This window comes from Sturnira hondurensis, unplaced genomic scaffold (genome assembly GCF_014824575.4).
Source record: "Sturnira hondurensis isolate 20B ecotype Veracruz unplaced genomic scaffold, ASM1482457v3 Scaffold0024912, whole genome shotgun sequence".
Classification (NCBI taxonomy): Eukaryota; Metazoa; Chordata; class Mammalia; order Chiroptera; family Phyllostomidae; genus Sturnira; species Sturnira hondurensis.
This window is the reverse complement of record NW_028097543.1, coordinates 642,201-663,822: the sequence shown is the minus strand read 5'-3', so window position 1 is coordinate 663,822 and position 21,622 is coordinate 642,201. Positions and strand designations below refer to the sequence as shown.

The 21,622-nt window shown below is 39.7% G+C and overlaps 1 protein-coding gene across 1 annotated transcript in view; it reads right to left on the bottom strand.

Annotated features, from left to right (window-relative positions):
* The window catches only part of SLC9A6 (solute carrier family 9 member A6), a 59,575-nt gene extending 44,953 nt beyond the window's left edge, over positions 1–14,622 (bottom strand). The window contains exons 1-5 of the mRNA XM_037038956.1: positions 14,255–14,622; positions 3,743–3,942; positions 2,301–2,378; positions 1,942–2,018; positions 1,525–1,637 (exon numbers count right to left, since the gene is read on the bottom strand). Coding sequence (XP_036894851.1) covers positions 1,525–1,637; positions 1,942–2,018; positions 2,301–2,378; positions 3,743–3,942; positions 14,255–14,594 — 808 coding nt within the window. The 5' untranslated portion in view covers positions 14,595–14,622. The remainder of the gene's footprint in view (positions 1–1,524; positions 1,638–1,941; positions 2,019–2,300; positions 2,379–3,742; positions 3,943–14,254) is intronic.
* Between the last annotated feature and the right edge of the window lie 7,000 nt (positions 14,623–21,622).

Below are 21,622 nucleotides of genomic sequence, written 5' to 3'. Positions count from 1 at the left end.
AAAAGATTTATTACAGGGGCATATGTCTTTATATTCAGAATACATATAACTACCCAACGTTACACAAGGAAAAGGGCCATTCAGGCAACACCCCTGCCAAAACAAAAGCAGAAGGTTGAAGCAATGTAGCTAGTGCTATTGACTTAAATTTCTCATAGGCTTCAAAAAGTCGAGGACTGTGCTTCTAGTGAGGACACAGAAACAGAGAGCACTGGCTCCTTGCAAAAACCATCCTATCTTTGTCTTGATAATGGAAGCGGTTACAAATAATGAGAGTTTTGATGTAATTTAAGGAAGCAATTTGATTTTCTGTTTAAAAAAAAATGCTCAACAACACAAATGTTATCTCTAAAATGTCCTCTTCTAAAATAATTTCCTACAGAATAAATTAAAATGTATCTCCTACTTCCTACAATGTCCTGTGTTATCAGGATTAACATGAAAATCCAGAAATAACCCCAGGATCCTACCTTTAATTGTGCTGGATGGCAATAAGAAGGTAATTAACGTACAAGGTCAAAGGGTACAACAGGACAAACCTCTACCAAGGTCCTAAAGTCTAATAAAAGAAAACTTGCATCCTTAGTTCAAAAACTGCAATCTATGTTCCTATCCATATCTTTTCAGCCTATACATTCTCTAAATGCCTAGTATGTAGCTACTAAGCCCACCAATACTATATTTGGAAAACTACAACCTAACTTAGTATGATTACATTCATTCTTCAGCTGTGCTAATATCAAAACTATTTTATAATCATAAGGCCAGTTTTATAAAAACAACCCTTTAATGTATGTTGAAGCCCACCAATGTCCCAAAATCACATTTGTAGTAGTACAACTACAGCTTTTTTACAACTGCCTTCTACCAATCATTTAAAAACTTCTTTTATGCCCTGGCTGGTGTAGCTCAGTGGATTGAGCGCGAGCCTGCGAACCAGAGTATCGGGGTTCGATTCTCAGTCAGGGCACATTCCTGGGTTGCAGTCCAACTCCCAGCAGGGGATGCATGAAAGACAACCATACATTGATGTTTCTCTCCCTCTCTCCTTCCCCTCTAAAGATAAATAAATAAATTTAAAAATAAATAAAAACTTCTTTTATTACTCTTAAATGCAGACAGCTGAATGCAAACAGAAGCTTTTTAGGGAACTGGTTTTCTAGAAGCTTGAAAGGAAGTATATAATTTATTACCCATTTTACTTAATCTAGTTCCTCTTCTGTACATAATCACTAGGAATAGAGACCCACCTAGAAATCTGAAGAAAATACCTTATAGTCCATGTCTAAATAACACCAGATTATTGGGCCAGTAACAGGCAAATGTAATAAAGTAAAAGGGAAAAATGTGTGCATAAGCCAAAAGAAACCACGAATTTTGTTTTTTCCTCCAGAATTGGAAAGTATAGTACTATGGGAAGTACCTAATCATGAATTCTGCACTTCAAAGGAAGAATTATCCGCACAGGCTTTGCCAGCAACACTGTTCCTTAAGTACTAAGCTCCTCTCCCATGTAAAACATACCTGGATCCGTTGCTGATACAATGGCACCAAACAGCAAGCAATCTGTAAAGTAAAAATCTCCTGCAAGTTGTCCGGTTACTTTCATCAGTGTTACACAGCCATACATTATTGACCTGTTCAATAAACATATTTCTACTTTAGAAAAAACATCAACTTATTAAAGAAGTTAGAATATAGTAAGAATAAGAAATTGGGTCCACTGTAGTACTTTGTGACCAATCCGAAATTTAATTCATGCCATTTAAATTGGTAACAACTTGGCCTCGAGAAAAACTATGATGACTTATCTACATGAGCACACTTTACTGAAGAAGTCCTTGGACACATTCAGAAATTCAATATTGCATAAATCAAATAGGTGTTATTTTTAACTTATCATTTGAAAGCTGAAAAATGTTTTAAGCTTCAAGTACTTACCCAATTACAAAACAAGAAATTGCTGTTCCAAGAAAAGCATATGCTAGAATAGACCCAAGGTTTCGGAAGAAATGTCTCTGACAAAAGAAAAGGTTATATTGTGTTAGAATACTTACCAATTAATTGGAAAAGAAAATATTTTTTATTCTTCTGTGCTGTGCTAATATTAAAGGTATCATTCATTAAAGGAAACAAGAGAAAGAATTTTTATACAGGCATTAACTTCAGCATCCAAAAAGGATAAGGAGAGGAGAAGGAAGGGAAACCTGGAAAGAACTGCCTGTTTCTGAAGTGTCAAAGATGACAAAGCCCATGGAGTTTAAGGTTGTTCAAAGTATATAAAATACAAAAGCACTTACTCTTTTCAGACTATATCCTGCATAAAATATGATAGGAGGAAGTAATATGTTGAAAAATACTTCTGGATCAAAAGTAACCTGTTAAAATAAAGAGTTCTTTCAGACAAATTCTCTTAGAAGACTTCATACTATATTATCACGCTATCAAAAGGAAAAAATAAATGTTAAACAGGTGAAAGGCAAGAATCTTACTGTAGTAACCGAAACATTTTTCATATAGGATATATGTTGTTTTACTTCTCAACCAAATGACAAAGACATAGATTTGTAACAACCATTTAAGCCAGATCTGTGAAGTGTGTTAAAATACTAATATTAAAGACCTTAAAAATAGGAGAAAACATGAACCTATCCTTGCTTTAAATAAGAGAGATTCAAAACTGGTAACAAAATGTGGGGGTACAGCATTATGGTTGGCAAGTGGAAACAGACTTCTTACCTAGTAACATCGCTGAAGGTTTATAACATAAAATTAATGGTAAAAAGTTTCTGCACAACACATCTCTAGTCCTGACAGTCCTTTTCTTTTAAAACTTATTCCCTGGAATAATACAGATGCCCCCTTCTGTTCATAAGGCTGTAGTAGGATTCAACGTAAACAAAAAGCATCTACACATATACCCATGCTACAAGTTTGTTTACTAGAACTTTTAAGGAACTTGAATTTTCCACAGGTGGAAAAAAATTCTTGCTGCAAAGTGAACTTAAATTTCATATAAAATTTTACAAAGCATTCAAGATGGCCAGGAACACAATCAAGTAGTTACAAAAGCCAAGTCCTGCCAATGTGGAAGACAGAAGTGCAGGCAAAGGGCCAATGGTGGGCAGAAACAAAGAGACCTTGAGAAGCTTCGGGAATAGAAACTATGAGGGTAACAGGAGAAAGCAGTTTCAAGAATGTCTGGGAGCCAGTAAGACTGCAACCCAGCCTCCTACATAAAGCTTTATGTACAGCATGGTACAAAATCTGATACTCAGACTGAGGCCCCTGAAGTTGTGCCAGATTGCGAACCAAAGAAAGATTAAACTGTCCTCAGTATAGAAAGAATACCATCAAGGCAAGAAAAAATTCAAAGAGATATGAACAGAATATTTTAGGTACTGTTAACTCAATGTGCTGAAATACTGTAAACTCTAAGGATCATCTGCAAATTGAAAGAAACGCTTACAAATTCTACTTAACTCAATATTGGTCATCATTTATTACAATCGCAAACATCACAGTAAAACAAGGGTTATAGTACATAACCTCAATCAGAAAATGAGATGTACAGACGTGTTCATTACTCTGCATTACATTACATTCCTTGAGGTTTTATACTCCATTTTAAAATACTATTTTAAATATCATTAAAAATTCATTGTTTATTTTTCTCTCAAATTACTTGGCTCTAGTTGGACAATTTTTAAAAAGTCAAAATTCCCTTTAACCAGGAACTTACCTTTCTAAGCATTTCATTATCTTGAACGTTATTGAGTTCATGTGAACTAATTTCTCCTTTCAGTGTATACTCATAAAATTTTCCACTAACATTTACCAATAAGGTAGTGGGGCTTGACTGCACTTCACAACTCAGGGTTACATTATTCACATCGCTTGGAACATGAATTCCATATCGAAGCACAAGGCCCACAAAAACACCTGGAATAATAAAAGAACAACATTAGCTCTTCTTTCAGACAGAGACTACTGCTTCTGTATCCTACACACATCTTTGAATTGATAACAGAAAATCTCTTATGATAGTCCCCTGTGGTTCAAAACCAATTTTTATATTGAATGCAGTTACATCTTGAAGTATTACTAAATTCAAAAATCTAAGAGTCCAATATTCATATAATATAGTGATACAGGAGGCAAAAATATTCCCTAGGGTAAAAGCACATATCATTGCATTTCTAGATTAAGATATGAACAAGTGACAAGGAAGGTAACAAAACGAGGAAATACCTTCAAATCATCTGACACAGAATATGCTCCAAGGTATCCCAACCTGACAATGTAATCGTGTTAGAAATGTGTTTACCACCTCCATCATCAATTCACAAGACTGTTAAACACACACCTATATCAAGTTACTCCTAAAGCACATAGCTGGCTAAGTAATACATGCTTAACAAATTAGAAAATCAGTATTTGTACACTGTTTGAGTTCTCCTATTAAAAGCTTGGATTTTAATTTTAAATGATTTGCTTCAGATCAAAATCTAGGATAAAATCTCAACTCTGGCACTATGATAGCAACATCCTGCTGGAATTTTACCTGGATTATCATACTGTTATTCAAATGTGCACAATGTTTTACATACTACAAACCTATATTGATCAAACTGTTTAATAACAGATTTATTGAGATATACTCACAAACCATAAAGTTTACCCTTTTAAACTATACAATTTGGTGGCTTTCAGTATGTTCACAAAGTTGTATATTGATCACTACTATCTAATTCAAAAACATTTTCATTGCTCCAAAAAGAACCCCATACCTATTAGAAGTCACTCTCTATTTCCCTGGCAAGCACTAGTCTATTTTCTCTATATAGAGATTTGCCCATTCTGAACATTTCAAATAAATAAAATTCTACAATGGGTGACCTTTTGTCTGACTTCTTTCACTTAGCATGTTTTCAAGATTCATCCACACTGTAGCATGAATCAGAACTTTATTCCCTTTTATGGTCAAATAATATTTCATTATATATTGGGTTGGCCAAAAAGTCTGTATGGATTTTTTTTTGGTAAAATAAAAGACAAATTTTTCATTTTCACAAATAACTTTATTGATTTGGATATTCTGAGTATGTTGGTTATCTCCTACTTGGCTTCTAGCGGGTAGAGGCCGGGGGGCTGGGGCTGCTAAACATCTTCCTGTGCATAAGACAGCCCCCAGCAAAGAATTATTTGGCAAAAATGTCAATAGCACCAAGAAACTTCATACATTACTTTTGACACATTCCATCAGTCACAGCACCTTCTACATATACTGCACAAATCTTTCTTTCCCATTTCAATTGTATTTTTACCTTTCTTTCTTTCTCTTTCTTTCTCTCTTTCTCTTTCTTTCTTTCTAATTTAGTTGTTGTTCAAGTACAGTTTTCTGTATTTTACTCCCATCCTAGCATACCCCACCAGTGCTCCCCACCTCCCTCCCATTTCCACCCCTCTTAGTTGTTGTCCATGTGTCCTTTATACTAGTTCCTGTGAATCCTTTCCCTTTCCCCGTGAAATTCCCTCCCCTCTTCCCTCTGGTCACTGTCTGCCTGTTCTCTATTTCAGTGTCTTTGGTTACATTTTGCTTGCTTGGTTGTTTTGTTGTTTAGGTTCCTGTTGAAGGTGAGATCATATGGTATTTGTCTTTCACCACCTGGCTTATTTCACTCTGCATAATGCTTTCCAGTTCCATCCATGTTGTTGCAAAGGATAGGAGCTCCTTTCTTTCTGCTGCATAGAATTCCATTGTGTATATGTATCATAGTTTTTGGATCCATTCATTTACTGATGGGCACCTGGGTTGCTTCCAACTCTTGGCTATTGTAAATTGTGCTATGAACATTGAGGTGCATAGGTTCTTCTGGATTGGTGTTTTAGGGTTCTTAGGATATAATCCTAGCAGTGGAATTGCTGGGTGAAAAGGCAGGTCCATTCTTAATTTTCTGAGAAAATTCCATACTGTTTTCCATAGTGGTTGTACCAGTTTGCAATCCCACCAACAATGAACTAGGGTCCCCTTTCCCCACAACCTCTCCAACACTTGTTGTTTGTTGCTTTGTTTATGATGGTCATTCTGACCGGTGTAAAGTGGTATCTCATTGTGGTTTTAATTTGCATCTCTCTGATAGCTAGAGATATTGAGCATCTTTTCATTGCATTTTACCTTTCTTGAACTAAAGTATAATATGGTGAAAATGTTACATATCTTCTTCCATCATCCACATTAAAATGGCTGCACAAAAATTCACCAGTTTTAGCCCTGACTGGTGTAGCTCAGTGGATTGAGTGCGGGCTTGTGAACCAAAAGATCATGGTTTGATTCCCAGTCAGGGCACATGCCTGGGTTGCAAGCCAGTTCCTAGCAGGGGTCAGTTCCCAGCAGAGGACACATGAGAAGCAACCATACATTGATATTTCTCTCCCTTTCTCCTTCCCTTCCCTTCTAAAGATAAATTTAAAAAATTTTTCACCAATTTTGCCTTGGCTGGTATAGCTCAGTGGATTGAGTGTGGGCCCATGAACCAGAGGATTGCAGTTAGATTCCCAGTCAGGGCACATGCCTGGGTTGCAGGCCAGTTCCCAGAAAGGGATGCACAAGAGGCATCCATACATTGATATTTCTCTCCCTCTCTTCTTCCCTTCCCCTCTAAAGATAAATAAATAAAAAATTTAAAAAATTCACCAATTTTGATGAGTTTTTTAAATGCACACCGATATGAAAGCTGTTACAGTACAATCTAACAAAACTGTTTTAAATGAAGTGAAAAACAACCAAGCACTACTAGAGCCGTTATGGGAAAAATCAGATGTAACTTTCTGGCCAACCCGATAGTATATATTTCAACCACAAATTAAACTTCTAGAACTTTAACTCCATGATGCACAGTATGCCCCTATTAGTTACATTTTACCTTCCTGTCTCATTTCACTCTAACCAGCCAGCCATTCTTTTAATATATATATGTATATTGAGTACTATGCTAAGTAGGCCCCCAGGGTTTACTGGGGGCCTATGAAAACAAGGTCCCTCCTCCAAGTAGCTCTCAGTCCAGTTAGCAAAAACAGACTGAATAAAAAATTTATATATATATATATACAGATGTTATAAAAACAGAAAAGAGATACCTAAACAAGCCTGGGGGAGTGGGACATCAGGTATGTCTTTCCAGAGGTGTCACCTAAGCAGCTAATAAAGTAAATGGGAAAGTGTTGCAGGTAGGCAGAATAGTAGTATATGTGCAGTCAAGGGAGAGTGAGAGGACACAGAACATTCGGGGAATCACATGCAGTTCACTACTGCTGGGGTATAAAGGGACAAGAGTTGAGGTGCGAAAGATCAGCAGGAGGTGAATCATAAAAGACCTTAAATGTTGAAGAAGGGAGTTTGAGTTTATCCTGAAAGCATAAGTCATAGAGGGTTTATAAACAGGGGCTTGACACCAGAAATCTATTTTAGAAGGAATGGTCTAAACCACAGAGGGTCAGAGAGGCTGGAGAGAAGGCCACTGCCATCACTCAGGCACTAAGAGGTTAGGACCTACTGTAAGAGCATACATAGAAATAGGGAGATTTTTTTAGAAAGTATTATCTTTCAGGAAGATTTGGTAACTGAGTAGACTGGACATAAGGGAGATGAAAGACTAAGAACAACCTGAACTGACCTGCCAACTAGGTACGTGCAAGCTGGCCTGAGGAACCAGGTGGACAGCAGGGCCATTCAGTGAGACAGGAAACAGATTTACAAGGGAAACGTGCAGTTCGGTATTGCACACATTGAGTTTGATATACCTGTGATACATACACAGTTGAGTATATGGGATCTGGAGCTCAAGGAAGGGGGAGGGGTGTCTCAACTGGAGATACACACTTGGCAGTCATAAGATGATTGAGTCAGGTGCAGATGAAATCACCTGGGGAGCAAATAAAATGGGAAGAGGACAATGGATAGAGGCCTGGAGTTTTATCAGAAGATTTAATAGCCAACAGTGAAAGGCTGGTAGAGGAGGAGCTGATGAAAGAATCCAAAACGGAAAACCCAGCAGAGTAGAAGGAGGTAAGAAAGAGAAAAGGAAGTGAGAAAACTGCAAATGCTACAGCAAAGTCAAGGAAGATAGGCATTAAAAAGGGTCCACAGGGGTTGGCAACAAGGAGGTCAGAGGCAACCCCGGTAAGCACAGTTCCAGTGGAGCAGAGCGGGCAGAAGCCACTCCAGGTTGGGAAGTGATGAAAGAGAAATAGGAGTTCTAAGGGCAGTAGTTGGTCGGGAAGGGAGAAGAGATGGGGATGAGGGATCCTCCAGTAAACTTAGAGCCACACATTTTTGTAGGTGAGCAGCAATGGTTAAATGATGAGCAGTACAATGACATCAACTTAAAAAAATCTAACAAAGTTTCAGCCTTAAAATAAGTGAAAGATGCACCTTGAAAACATCTCACCTACAAAAACAAAATTAAAAAGTGATAAGTGGGTATCTGCTGTGTTTGATAAACATAACTTGGCAGACAAAAGGCAATTCTGCCTACATGATATAGTAATAGCTCTTTTTTTCTATACCCCACAAGAGCTCCTAATGAAGAGACTCATTAAAGTTGCCCCTTTATATACGTGCAGAAGTCACAGCTACGACACTATAAACACTAATAACAGCTGCAGAAATTCTTCCCATGTCCTCAAGCCTGACTCTGTGAGGAAAAGTACCCAACACTGAAACATCACTGAATGCCCCTAGGAAAGCTCAGCCCTTGGAAAAATTTGAGACATAAACCTTGGCAGGTAAAACATCAGCAAGGAGAATAATTACTTAGCTTGGGAAAAACTCAAGATCCTTTTATGACTGCATCAGACATCTGAAAAGTTGGACATTTTTTTTGGAACAAAGTTGACAGATCAAGTTAATTTGGGTTCTGTGAAAGGTCAAGTCCTCATCATGGAGTTAAAGCAATTCTCAGTAAAGAGAACCTACACAAAAAGAGTGCTTTGTTAAGGGGACAAGGCGGAAACTTCTAGCCTCCTACACAGGCAGAGGCACAACAATTATTAATATCATGAAATGTAAAATGAGCACTCACAGTCAACAAAGAATAGAATCCCCACAAGATACCTTTCACAAAACAGAGAGGTCCCACCCTTTCATACATTCCTGACCCTCTTATGCTAGAAACGCTCCCAGGGATAAAGAATCCAGTATGACCCAAAGGGCCCACTACTGTATGAGGCACAGTTAGTGGAAACTGGTTTTCTAATGGATTTCAGTCCATTCTTCCGGCTTATCAAACTACAAGCCTCTGCTAGTCAAAAACAGGGAAGGTACATCGCTGGGGTATTAAGTGTGGCCAAAATTGATAAAATTCCTACATATTAAGAAGTATATTTATCTACATATTTGTGTATATATAATATTTATCTAATTCATGAGAATGCTGTTGATTCTGTCTTAGAAGTTCACTGAAATTCTAGACAGGCAGAACAGTCAAGGCTTTTGCTGACCTCTGGTTAGTTTTACATGTGTTTATTCATCTATTTGTCTCCTCCAGGTCCTCCAAACTTCACCTTCCTCAAGTCCTCAGTCTCCCTGCCTATGTTCCTGAGTGGCTGGAGGCCATTCAATATAAGCTGCCCCAAGTCCAAGCCTTTCCATCTCAATTTGAGCTCATTTCTCTTGAGCTCCCTCTTGGGAAAGATCAACCTCTTTTCTAAGAAAACCCTTTCACCTGGGACTTTGAGCCAATATCATCTGAACTGTCACTGCAAATATCAGTACATGTGCTGACGAAGCACACACTGTCGCTACAAATATCATTTGATACTTATAACCTTATGAAATAGATGCTATTATAAATCCCTCAGTCATTATTTGCTCATCTATAAAATGGGGACAAATGACTTGCCCAAAATTATTTGGCACTAAGTGACAAAGACAAAGTTGAAATCTGGGTTTTCTCTTTCTAAAGACACTATAATTTTCTAACCATCTGCCCACTCTCACGTCAGCACTAACTTCTCCAGTGGTTTAGGTCTCCATTCTCTCACAGCCCTCCCTCACAATCTACCTCTAAATCCCCTATAAGTTTAGCTCTGGCTGGGTAGCTCTGTTAGTTAGAGTATCCTCCCAATACACCAAGGTTGTGGGTTTGATCCCCAGTCAAGGCACATACAAGAGTCAACTAATGAATGCATAAATAAAGGGAACAACAAATCGATGTCTATGTCTCTCTCTCTCTCATCCCCTCCCTCCCTTCCTCTCTCTCTAAAATCAATAAATAAAAATTGTAAAAACCCTACAACTTGAAGTGTTATTTCCCTACATATTTTTATCTCATGAAATTTACTATAGTATGGTGTAGGAGTGAGAGCACAAGTTTGGAATCAGAAAGATGTTATCAATTCTGGTTCCATCAAGTTCTAGTCTGCGACCATAAGGTAAATAACCTCTCGGTGAAGCTCAGTTTCCTCAAACATAGTTGTTCACAATACTAATCTGTTTTGTCTACACCGTTATGTTTTACCGTTTTGATAGGAGGCAATGTGGCTGGGGACTAAGAATGATGCTTTTGAGCCAGACTGACGGGGTTTGAATCCTGGCTCAATACTTACAAATTATATGACTTCAGGCAGGTCATTTATCCTTTCTGTGCCCCAATTTCCTCATCTGTAAAATGGGGAAGATAGTACCTATCTCACAAGGTTGTTATGAGGTTTAAATGAAGATACTTGGAGAGCACCTAGCAGTGTCTAACACATGGTAAGGTTTAATAAACGTTATCAATTGTTACTATAAGTGCTTTCTGACTTACAATCTAGTAAATGCCAGGAACAATGAAAAATATAGTAATAATGACTCGCATCTGTATTTCCAAGAGCTCATACATCAAAAGCACTTGATAAAGTTATTAATTACACTAATCAAGCATAGGACTGTGGATGCTGTAAGTTTAAGACAAAACAAACTCTTCCCTGTCTTGCTTTTCATACCATCTGTAAGCACACTGCAGTGAGTGATCCCTTTTCCGACCCAGCTGACTACCGTGATGATTTTCATTTCCTTCATCTCATTTTCAAGCTTCTTAAGCAAACCAGCCCCATCAACAAAATACTTAGGTGCTTTGACATGGTAGGAACTGACCACATTGACAATTTAATAAATTTTTTTACCCTTGCTTTTCAAAAAGATAAAGGAGATACTTATATTAAAAAGCATCCCCTGGGATTTATGTAGCTAAATGAACATCACAGAACTAAAATCATCAGTGGCTGAATCGGAGGGGTCTGGACATGCCCAGAGTAAGAAGCCTTTTTACCTGAAAGTCAAGCTGAAAAATATAGGTCTTAAAAATCATATATTACCAGAATAGCCAGGATAGTATAAGAGTCGTAAGAAAAAATGGCAGGCAGTGATTGGGATTAGAAAATGTCAATTTCCATGGAATTGAAACTACTTTGACTCAATCCCATTTATTCTCACACTGGACCTGGGAGTTAGGAGGCTGTTCATCCACAGCCCCCACTACTCATACTAAGACAGTGGGCCAGGCTAACGAATGCCAAGTTGTGACAAATCAACCACTCTTCCACTTTATATTCCATGAGAGATACCCTTGTTTTTCCTTCACAAAATACTAGCACTAAGGTGCTTATTATTTTTTACTAACTTAGAAACATCAGGAAACGCAATTCGTAATCCTACTTTTCAACTTCAGCAGAAGAAGTGGGTGAGGTTAATGATATCAACTGCCAAAGAGTAAATATGTTCAGGGCAACTGTAAGTCTCTACTTGATTTTTTTGTTTGTGCCCTGGCTGGTGTGCTCAGTGGATTGAGCACAAGCCTGTGAGCCAAAGGGTCGTCAGTTGGATTCCCAGTTGGAGCACATACCTGACCAGTTGCAGGCCAGGTCCCCAATAGGGGGCACGTGAAAGGCAACCACACATTGATGTTTCTCTCCCTTTCTTTCTCCCTTCCTTCCCCTCTCTCTAAGAATAAAAAAATATTTTAAAAATGTTTTCCTCTTAACTCACAAGACAGAGCAATTAAATGAACTGTTTCAAGCCTAACCTGAGAAAATGCAGTTACAATAGCAATAATCATAGTATCACAGCTATCATTTATTGAGCACTTACTTAGGAGTCAGGTACTAAACTAAAAACATTTCTTCATCACAATAATCCTACTATCATTGTTCCCAGTTTATAGACGATTATTTAGGAGATCAAGGGACTTGCCTAAGATCATACAGAGCTATTGGAATAGTGAGGCAGGAACCTAGGCCTGATTCTAAACCAGGGGTTGGCAAACTACGTTGACAGTCTGCTTTTATATAGCTCAAGAGCTAAGAACAATTTTTACATTCTTAAAGGTTTGTAAAAAGACAAAGCAAAGAACAATGTGCAACAGAGGTGCAGAGATCTATGTGACCCACAAAGTTGACAATACTTACTATCTGGCCCTTTGCAGAAAAGAAATGTACAGACCTCTGGTCTAAAGCCTTGTACCCTTAACCCCCATGTCACACTATCTCTCTCTACAGCAAAGAGGTTTCTGTGATAGGTTCCTTATATTAACACCATAATACTCACTTGGCATTTAACAGAATTTAAAATGCAATTATTTTCTTTATATGACCTGTCTACCCAAGAAGAGTAAGTTCCTTGGAGGCAGAGATCTTATATTTATTTGTATTTTAAACATAAAACATAGTAGGCTGATTAGGAAATGTTTGCTGAGAATAGTAAGTAAATTACACACTGTTTTCCAGAGAAATTACATAGAGATGCACATAGCTACCCAGCCAATTTAGCTTAAGGGGTGCTACAAATAAAATGCAAAAAAATATGAAATATGAAAACCATCTAAGATGTCTAAACATTAAGAATCCTAGGAAGAAGAGATATTTTGCACACCAGCTCAGAATTGTATTGCCTAACAAATGAAAAATAAGCCTGAGTTCACACGCTGTCCTGATGAACACAACTATCTCCTTGCTACCCTTGAGATGCACATTCCAGAAGTCTGTATTTTCTGGGAAAGGGTGGGGGGGGCGGGGGTGCGTGTGGGGAAATGTCTTTTTGCGCCAATGCTTCTTCTACCTATCTGCAAGTCTGAGAAACAAAGCTCAGCAAGCTCATCAATTTATGCCTGTTCCAAATAAAGATAATCTTCACCCATGAACTTCACAGAAAGAACTGTTTGTCCTCCAGAACCTCTTCAGCCATATCCACACTCATAGGCATTTTGGATTAAGACAGTCAGCAGTATGTATTGCTTCCTCCTATGACACCCCAGCACAGGCCAAAATGCCCCTGAGCTTGTGGTTTTATTCGCCCAGCTCTCCTTATGACCCAAAATTATAAATAATAAATAACCTTAAAAAACCACACCAAGACACAAGAACTGAAGCCATTTACTAAATGATCTGTCACTAACCGTATGCCACCAGCAAGTCATAGTGCCTATGTGTGGTGTTCCTAATTAGTGTGCTTGGCTGAAGCGTCCTTATCATTGTATAGTACAACGCACTGCTGGAAGATACTTTAACTCTTCCTTTTCCTCTCCTCGGTACGCTTGAATTGGAAGGGTCAACCATATGAATATGCATATCAGATTTTACAAACATAGCACAATACATCAGAACGTCATTAACAATGCCTGAGCCTTCTTTAGCTTCTTTCACGTTCGGGTTTTTACTTGGGCTACAGGGGAGTAAGGTCTTAATTCTACACCACGAAAGGACAGGGCATAGCAAAAATTGGGTGGCAGGTAAAGGTGGACTGTGGCTCCAAAAGAATGCCAGGTTCCGAGCAGGAGAGATACTACTGCAGCTTCAGTGGACCCTAAACAAACTGACACCCCTGAGAAATAGATCGCTATGCTGTCTTCCCTTCCCCCGTCTTCAGCCCAATCCGAGACACCGCGCCCACTCCCTTTCCGTCCTCAGTCCAGGGTCCCAAGGTTGGAAGGCAGAGGCGGTGGGGTGCAGAAGGAAAAGGGGGTGGGGTCGGAGGGGAAAAAGGTGTGGACAGGCAGAAGAAAGGGCGGTAAGAGGAAAGCAAAATGGGGTACGAGGTGAAAATGGGATGAGGCAGAGAAACAAGGAGCGTAGTAGAAAAAAGGGAGGCGAGGAAGAGGCGCAAAATGAAAGGATCAGAACTCCAGGTAGGCCTGGCAGGGCCAGGAGAGGAGACCAAGCAGCCCGCGTGCAGAGGAAGGGGGAGCGCCAGAGTCGGACGTGGGGGTGAAGCACTTGCCATAAATCATAGCCAGGCCGGTTTCATGAAGGAAGCGGACCCGGCGGTGCTTGAAGAGCCAGATCGTAAGAATGGTGAGGGTGAGCAGCACGATGAAGATGAGCAGATTGGCGCTGTCCTGCCGGTGACTCTCCTCGGCTTGCTTCTCGGACACTATCTCCTCGTCCATGGCTCTCGTGGCACCTCCAGCGCCGTCCGAAGCCCCGGCCCAGCCAAAGACGCCCAGTGCAAGGAGCAACCAGAGCTGCCGCCTGAGCCTGTGGGCCCGGGGTCCGCCGTTGCCTCCGCCGGCGCCAGTACCGCGGCGGAGGGTCGACCGCAGCCAGCCGCGCGGAGCCATGATTCCCCCCCCACCCCCTACCCCGCTCTTCACCCGGCACCGCCCGCGGTAGGACCACGCCCCTAGGGCTCACGGGAAGGGGGCGGGGCACCGGAGAAGCCGGTGGAGTGCGCGCGCCTCCAGCCACCGCCACCGCCCCACCCTCTCTTAAAGGGACCACGACACTCACGGTTCTCTTTGCCGGGTACCTTCGCCCTCCTGTCCGGCTCCTCACTGGCTCCTCCTAGCACCCGACACACATACTAAGGTGCTGCCAGGGATTAAAAGGCCATCGAATCTAGTTTACTACCTTCTGGAAAAGAAAACTCGACTCCGCATAATCAAGTAGCGGTAGATCGTGCTAGGCCTACTTTGATCCTATTCTTAGCGCTCTCAAGGGGACTCGGTCTTTTATAACCCATCCAGTATTGTCCCCCAGTGTCTCTTTTTTTTTAAAGATTTTATTTATTTATCTTTAGAGAGGAAGGGAAGGAGAGAGGGAGAGAAACATCAATGTATGGTTGCCTTTCGTGCATCCCCTGCTGGGAGTTGGCCTGCAGGGAACTGGCCTGCAACCCAGGCATGTGCCCCGACTGAGAATCGAACCGCGATCCCCCAGTGTCTCTTAACAGGATAAGAAGTTGTCCCCTTGGGAGTGGCCTAAATCCCCATCTCTTTAATTTAAATCGGGTTCTCCAGTTTTGTCTTCATTGGGAAAAAAACAACGTAGTAGCCCATAATAGAATGGGCTCAAAGGCAAGGATTATGCGTGTGTATGTTTGGATTTCTTTACAGGTAAACACCTGGTATAATTCATCTCTCACATGGGAACATGTAGGGAGAAACTCATCAATCTCTCAGAGAAGGTTAATGCGGTTTGTGCTCAAATTTACCCATGCTACAAACACTTCCCTTCCTAACCCAAAAAAATCCTTTGTGGTGTGGCCTGTTCTCTCCCTCTTGTCTTGCTCCTATTTCCTGCTGTCTTTTTAAAATTTTTAATTAATTTATTTATTTTCCAACTACAGTATACATTCAATATTATTTTGTATTACTTTCAAAAGTGGTTATGTTGATGGGAGAGACCTGGTTCTTATTGATGCCTATAAAGAATGACAGATCAGCAAATCTATTAGCTTGCAATCAGAGTTTATTAGTGATCCAGTCCCATGGAAGAGAATGGGCCCAACTAAGGTGGGTGTGTGAAAGGCGTAGATAGGTTCAGGGCAAAGCAGGGCAGCAAAAGTAAGAGCAGGTGAAGGCCAGGGTGGCAAATCCCCAGGTGGCCAGAGGCCAGGTGGCATGAAGCCAAGAGAGCCAAAAGAGTGAGTCCTTTGTTCTGATGACTTATGTAGTTGGCAGGATGGGAGTAAAAAAGTTACATATTGATTGTCGAGTAAATGTGGTGCCAGCTTTCCCAGGGGGACACAACTACCCAAACTTAGGTATATGTGGAGGTTTGTTAGCCTGAATCCTTATCTCCCTCCAGACCCTTGTTCTTCGTTATAAAACAGAAACGTGACAAGAGGCCATTAATTGTTAGGGCAGTTACCCAAAGTTATTTATGGGTAAATGACTTCTTTGGGCCCTGTGGACCTTCTCCTGCATTTCAGGCCTTGGGATGAAAGCACAATTTCAAGGCCTTCTTTCCCAGATAGTGGAAACGCTACATAGCATTTCAAAGACTTCCTTTCTCCCATGCTTACATAGTTTTTCTTGTGATGTTGGGTCACCTGGTAATATTACAGACCAGGCTCAGGACTGCTGAGTTAGTAGATGAGACATATCTTCCCTCCTCTTAGCTGCCTTGCTTTGCTGTTCTTTCTACCTAAGTGATAAAGGGCGTTTCCTAGCAACCAGGATGCTAGACACTGGCCAGTAACAGCAGTACAGTCTCAGAGTTCTTCCTACGCTGTCTCCTGCGTCAGTTAGACAATCATATACTTTACAAAGTGTCCCCCCAATATTTCCAGTACCCACCTGGCATCACACATACATATTATATGATCGACTATATTTTTTATGATGTACTTTACACCCCCATGACTATTTCATAACTACCAATCTGTACTTTTCAATCTCTTTACGTTTCTCACACGGGCCCCAAGACCCCCTCCCCTCTGGCAACCATCAGTCTGTTCTCTGATCTGAGTCTGTTTTTCTTGGTTTGTTAATTTACATTGTTCTTTATATTCCACAAACAAGTTAAATCTTATGGTATTTGTCTTTCACTGTCTGGCTTATTTCACTTTGCATAATGCCCTCTAGATTCATGCAGCTTTTTCAAATGGTAAGATTTCATTTTTTATGGCCAAGTAATATTCATATATATATATATATATATATATATATATATATATATATAAAATCCATTCTTCTATTGATGGGCACTCGGTTGCTTCCACAGTTTGGCTATTGCAAGTAATGATGCAGTGAATATTGGGTGCATATATTCTTTTGAATTAGAGTTTGTGCTAGTTCTTAGGATGTATACCCAGAAGTGGAATCACTGGGCAACGAGGCAGTTCCATTTTTAACTTTTAGAGAAACTCCCATACTGTTTTCCATAGAGTGTTCATCAATCTGCATTCCCAACAGTGTACAAGTGCCTTTTATCCACATCGTTGCCAGCATTTGTTGTCTGTTGACTTATTGATGATAGCCATTCTGACAAGTGTGAGGTGATATCTCATTGTGGTTTTAATTTGCATTTCTCTCATGATTAGTGACATTGAGCATCTTTGCGTGTCTATTGGCCATCTGTATATCCTCTTTGGAGAAGTGTCTATTCAGGTCCTTTGTGCATTTTTTATTGGATGTTTGTTATTTTAGTGTTGACTTCTATGAGTTCTTTATAAATGTTGGGTATTAATCCCTTATCAGATGTATCATTGGTAAATATGTTCTGCCATTCAGTGGGTTGTCTTAATCTTTTGTTGATGGTTTCTTTGCTGTGCAAAAACTTTTTAGTTTTATGCAGTACCATTTGTTTATTTTTTTGTTTCCCTTGCCTGAGAAGATCAATCAGAAAAAATATTACTAATGGAAATGTTCAAGATTTTGTGCCATATCTTCTTCTAGTTTTATGGTTTCAAGTCTTATGTGTAAATTTTTAATCCATTTTTTCCAGTGGATATTAATCTGTAAATAACAAATTTATTTATTTTTTATTTTTATTTTTTTAGATTTTATTTATTTATCTTTAGAGGGGAAGGGAAGGAGAGAGAGAGAAACATCGATATATGGTTGCCTCTTGTGGGTCCCCTGCCGGGAACTGGCCTGTAACCCAGGCATATGCCCTGACTGGGAATCGAACAGCGATCGTGTGGTTCGCAGGCCTGAGCTCAATCCACTGAGCCATGCCAGCCAGGGCAATAACAAATGTATTGAAAAATTTCTTAAAGGTGTCTGTTAGTATTATGCTATTATACTTCATATTCCATATGTTCATTTTCTTTTACACATTTCCCTGCATCACTCTTGTTATGGAGTAGATGAATTATTCTAGCCTAGGAGCCAGAAAACCTGAGTTCAAGCATTGGCTAGGGAAATCAGGCTAAGATACTTTGGATGAGTCTGACCCATAGGGTTTCATGAGTCTAGTGGAGGCACTAATGGCGTAATAAAAGAGAAAGCCCTTTTATAAACAGTGAAGTGCAAATGTGAGGGGTTTTTACTATCATTCACATTGAGCTAATTAAGTAAGGAGGAGACTGAAACATCGTAAAGGCTCCTTCTCAGTTTTGACTGCTGCACTTCCCCCAGCTTTTATTTATTTTTAAAGTATATTTCATTGATTATGCAATTAGTTTTCCCAGTTTTCTCCCTTTATTCGTCCTCTGCTATGCACCCCCCAACCCTCCAGCATTTCCCCCCCTTAGTTCATGTCCATGGGTTGTACATATAAGTTCTTTGAATTCTCTGTTTCCTATACCCTTCTTGACCTCCCCCCGTCTATTTTATGCCTACCAATTATGCTTCTTATTCCCTGTACCTTTCCCCACCATTCCTCCCCTCTCCCTCCCCACTGAAAACCCTCCATGTGGTGTCCATTTCTCTGATTCTGTTGCAGTTCTAGTTGTTTGCTTAGTTTTTGTTGTTTTTCTTTTCTCTTTTTTAAGGTTTAGTTGATACTTGTGAGTTTGTTGTCATTTTACTGTTTATGGTTTTTGATCTTCTTCAATTTCTTAGGTAAGTCCCTTTAACATTTGATATAATAAGGGCTTGGTGATGATGAACTCCTTGAACTTGACCTTATCTGGGAAGCGCTTTATCTGCCCTTCCATTCTAAATGATAGCTTCGCGGGACAGAGTAATCTTGGATGTATTTCCTTGCCTTTCATGACTTTGAATATTTCTTTCCAGCCCCTTCTTGCCTGCAAAGTTTCTTTAGAGAAATCAGCTGACAGTCTTATGGGCACTCCTTTGTAGGTAACTCTCTCCTTTCCTCTGGCTGCTTTTAAGATTCTCTCTCTATCTTTAATCTTGGGTAACTTAATGATGATGTGCCTCAGTGTGTTCCTCTTTGGGTGCAACTTCTTTGGGACTCTCTGGACTTCCTGAAAGTCTGTTTCCTTTGCCAGATTGGGGGAGTTTTCCTTCATTATTTGTTCAAATAAGCTTTCAATTTCTTGTTCTTGTTCTTGTTCTTCTTGTGCCCCTATAATTCAGATATTGGGACGTTTAAAGTTGTCCCAGAGGTTCCTAAGCCTCTGTTCATTTTTCTTTCCAATTCTTGGTTCTTCATTCTGCTCTGGTTGGATGTTTATTTCTTCTTCCTTTTGTTCCAAATTGTTGATTTGAGTCCTGGTTTCCTTCCTGTCACTGTTGCTTCCCTGAATGTTTTGCTTTATTTCACTTTAGGTGGCCTTCACTTGTTCTTTCATTTTGTGACCAAGCTCAATCAGCTCTGTGAGCATTTTGATTACCAGGGCTTTGGACTGTCCATCAGATAGGTTGTCTATCTCCTCATTGCTCGGGTTTCTTTCTGGAGTTTTGCTCTGTTCTTTCATTTGGGCCATATTTCTTTGTCTCAGTGCACCTGTTAAGTTGTAATGGGGTGGGGCAACCCTCTTTGCTGCATAGTGGTGCTGCTTGTGGGGGAGGGACCAGAGAGGGAACAATGCAGCTCCACTGATCAGCTCTAGCCCCACTTTCCAACGAACTCTCATGTGAGACCGGGAGTTTCTCCCACTGTGGCAACTGTCAAAGTCCACAGTCAGCTCTGAGTCTCAGTTTCCTGTTCAGTCAACTCCACTCTCGAGGTCCACCACATTGCCAAGTGTTCTCTCCATCTGCCCGACTGTCCGCCCATCCTCCCGGTCTCCCTTGTCTCACTCCTACATGTCTGGTTGGTCTGATTGACTGTTTCTTTAATTTCTTGGTTGTCGCAGTTCCATGCAGTTTGATTTTCTGGCACTTCTGGTTGTCTATTGATTTTAGATTAGTTGTTATCCTTCTTTTGGTTGTGCAAGGAAGTGAAAGATTTCTACCTATGCCTCCATCTTGACCAGACTCTTTAATCCATTTTAAGTTTATTTGTGTATATGCTGTAAGAAGATAGACTAATTTTATTGTTTTTGCATGTCTGTGTCCAATTTTTCTAACACCATTTATTGAATAGACTGTCTTTACCCCACTGTATGTTCTTGCCTCCTTTGTCAAATATTAATTGACCATATAGATATAGGTTTATTTCTTGGCTCTCCTGTCCCATTGTCTATATATCTGTTTTTATGCCAGTGCCATGCTGTTTTGATGACTACAGCCTTGTAATATAGTTTGATATCAGGTAGGGGGATACCTCCAACATTATTCTTCTATTTCAAGACTGCTGTGGCTATTCAGGTTTTTTGTGGTTTCATATAAATTTTTGTATTATTTTTTTCTAATGATGTGAAATAAGCTGTTGGTATTTTGATAGGAATTGCGCTGAATCTATAGATTTCTATGGGTAGTATGGACATTTTAACAATGTTAATTTTTCCTATCCATGCGCACAGTATATGCTCTCATTTATTTGTATCTTCAATTTCTTTCTTCAATATCTTATAATTTTCTGAGTACATGTCTTTTACCTCCTTATTAAAACCGACTCCTAGCTATTTTATTTCATTTCATTTTATTTTATTGAAGCAATTCTAAATGGGATTGTTATCTTAGTTTTCCTTTCTGATACTTCATGACTGATGTATAAAAATGCAACCAATTCTGTATTTTATTTTACATCCTTCTATTTTACTGAATTTATTTTTCAGTTCTAGTAGTTTTTTTTGGTATAATATTTAGGGTTCTCTATGTACAGTATCATGTCATCTGTGAATAAAGGCACATTTTACTTCATTCTTTCCAAATTTGATGTCTTTTTATTTCTTCTTCTTGCTGGATTGCTGTTGCTAGAACTTTTAATACTATATTGAATAAGAGTAGGGAAAATGTACATCCCTGCCTGTGTCCTAATTTTAAGAGATTTGCTTTTAGTTTTTCCCCATTGAGTATAATGTTATCTGTAGGTTTGTCATGTATGGCATTTATTATATTGAGATATTTCCCTCTATTGCCACTTTGCTGAGAGTTTTCATCATATATGGGTTTCCTGCTGTCTCAAAGCTAACTTCCCCAGCACATAACTGTTGACCCTGAGAAAGAACATACCTGCCAAGAAGGACTCCTGACAGCTAACAGGGTTCAAATTTAAAAACAGTGCCTAGTATCTGTTTCTAAACATGGGCCTCTATGGGAAAGCCACCTGCCATTTGTACTGAACTGCTTGCTTGCACTGTGTTTTTGCAGGCTGAGCCAACCATTATAAAGGAGACCCTGGAATCATATTTCAACCACAGGACTGAGCTGCTCCTGACCAATCCGAGCTGTGCAGCTGTGTCCTCATTAGCATCTTCACCAACCGATCAGAGTGGCTCCACTGTGACTAATCAGGACAGTGTTTTTTGGACCAATCAAACTGAGAGGATCCGGAGTACTCATCTGCATGAGGATGAACCAGTTGGGTCAAGGGGGTCAAGGGTCTTCTCTGGCTCTAACATAGCTCC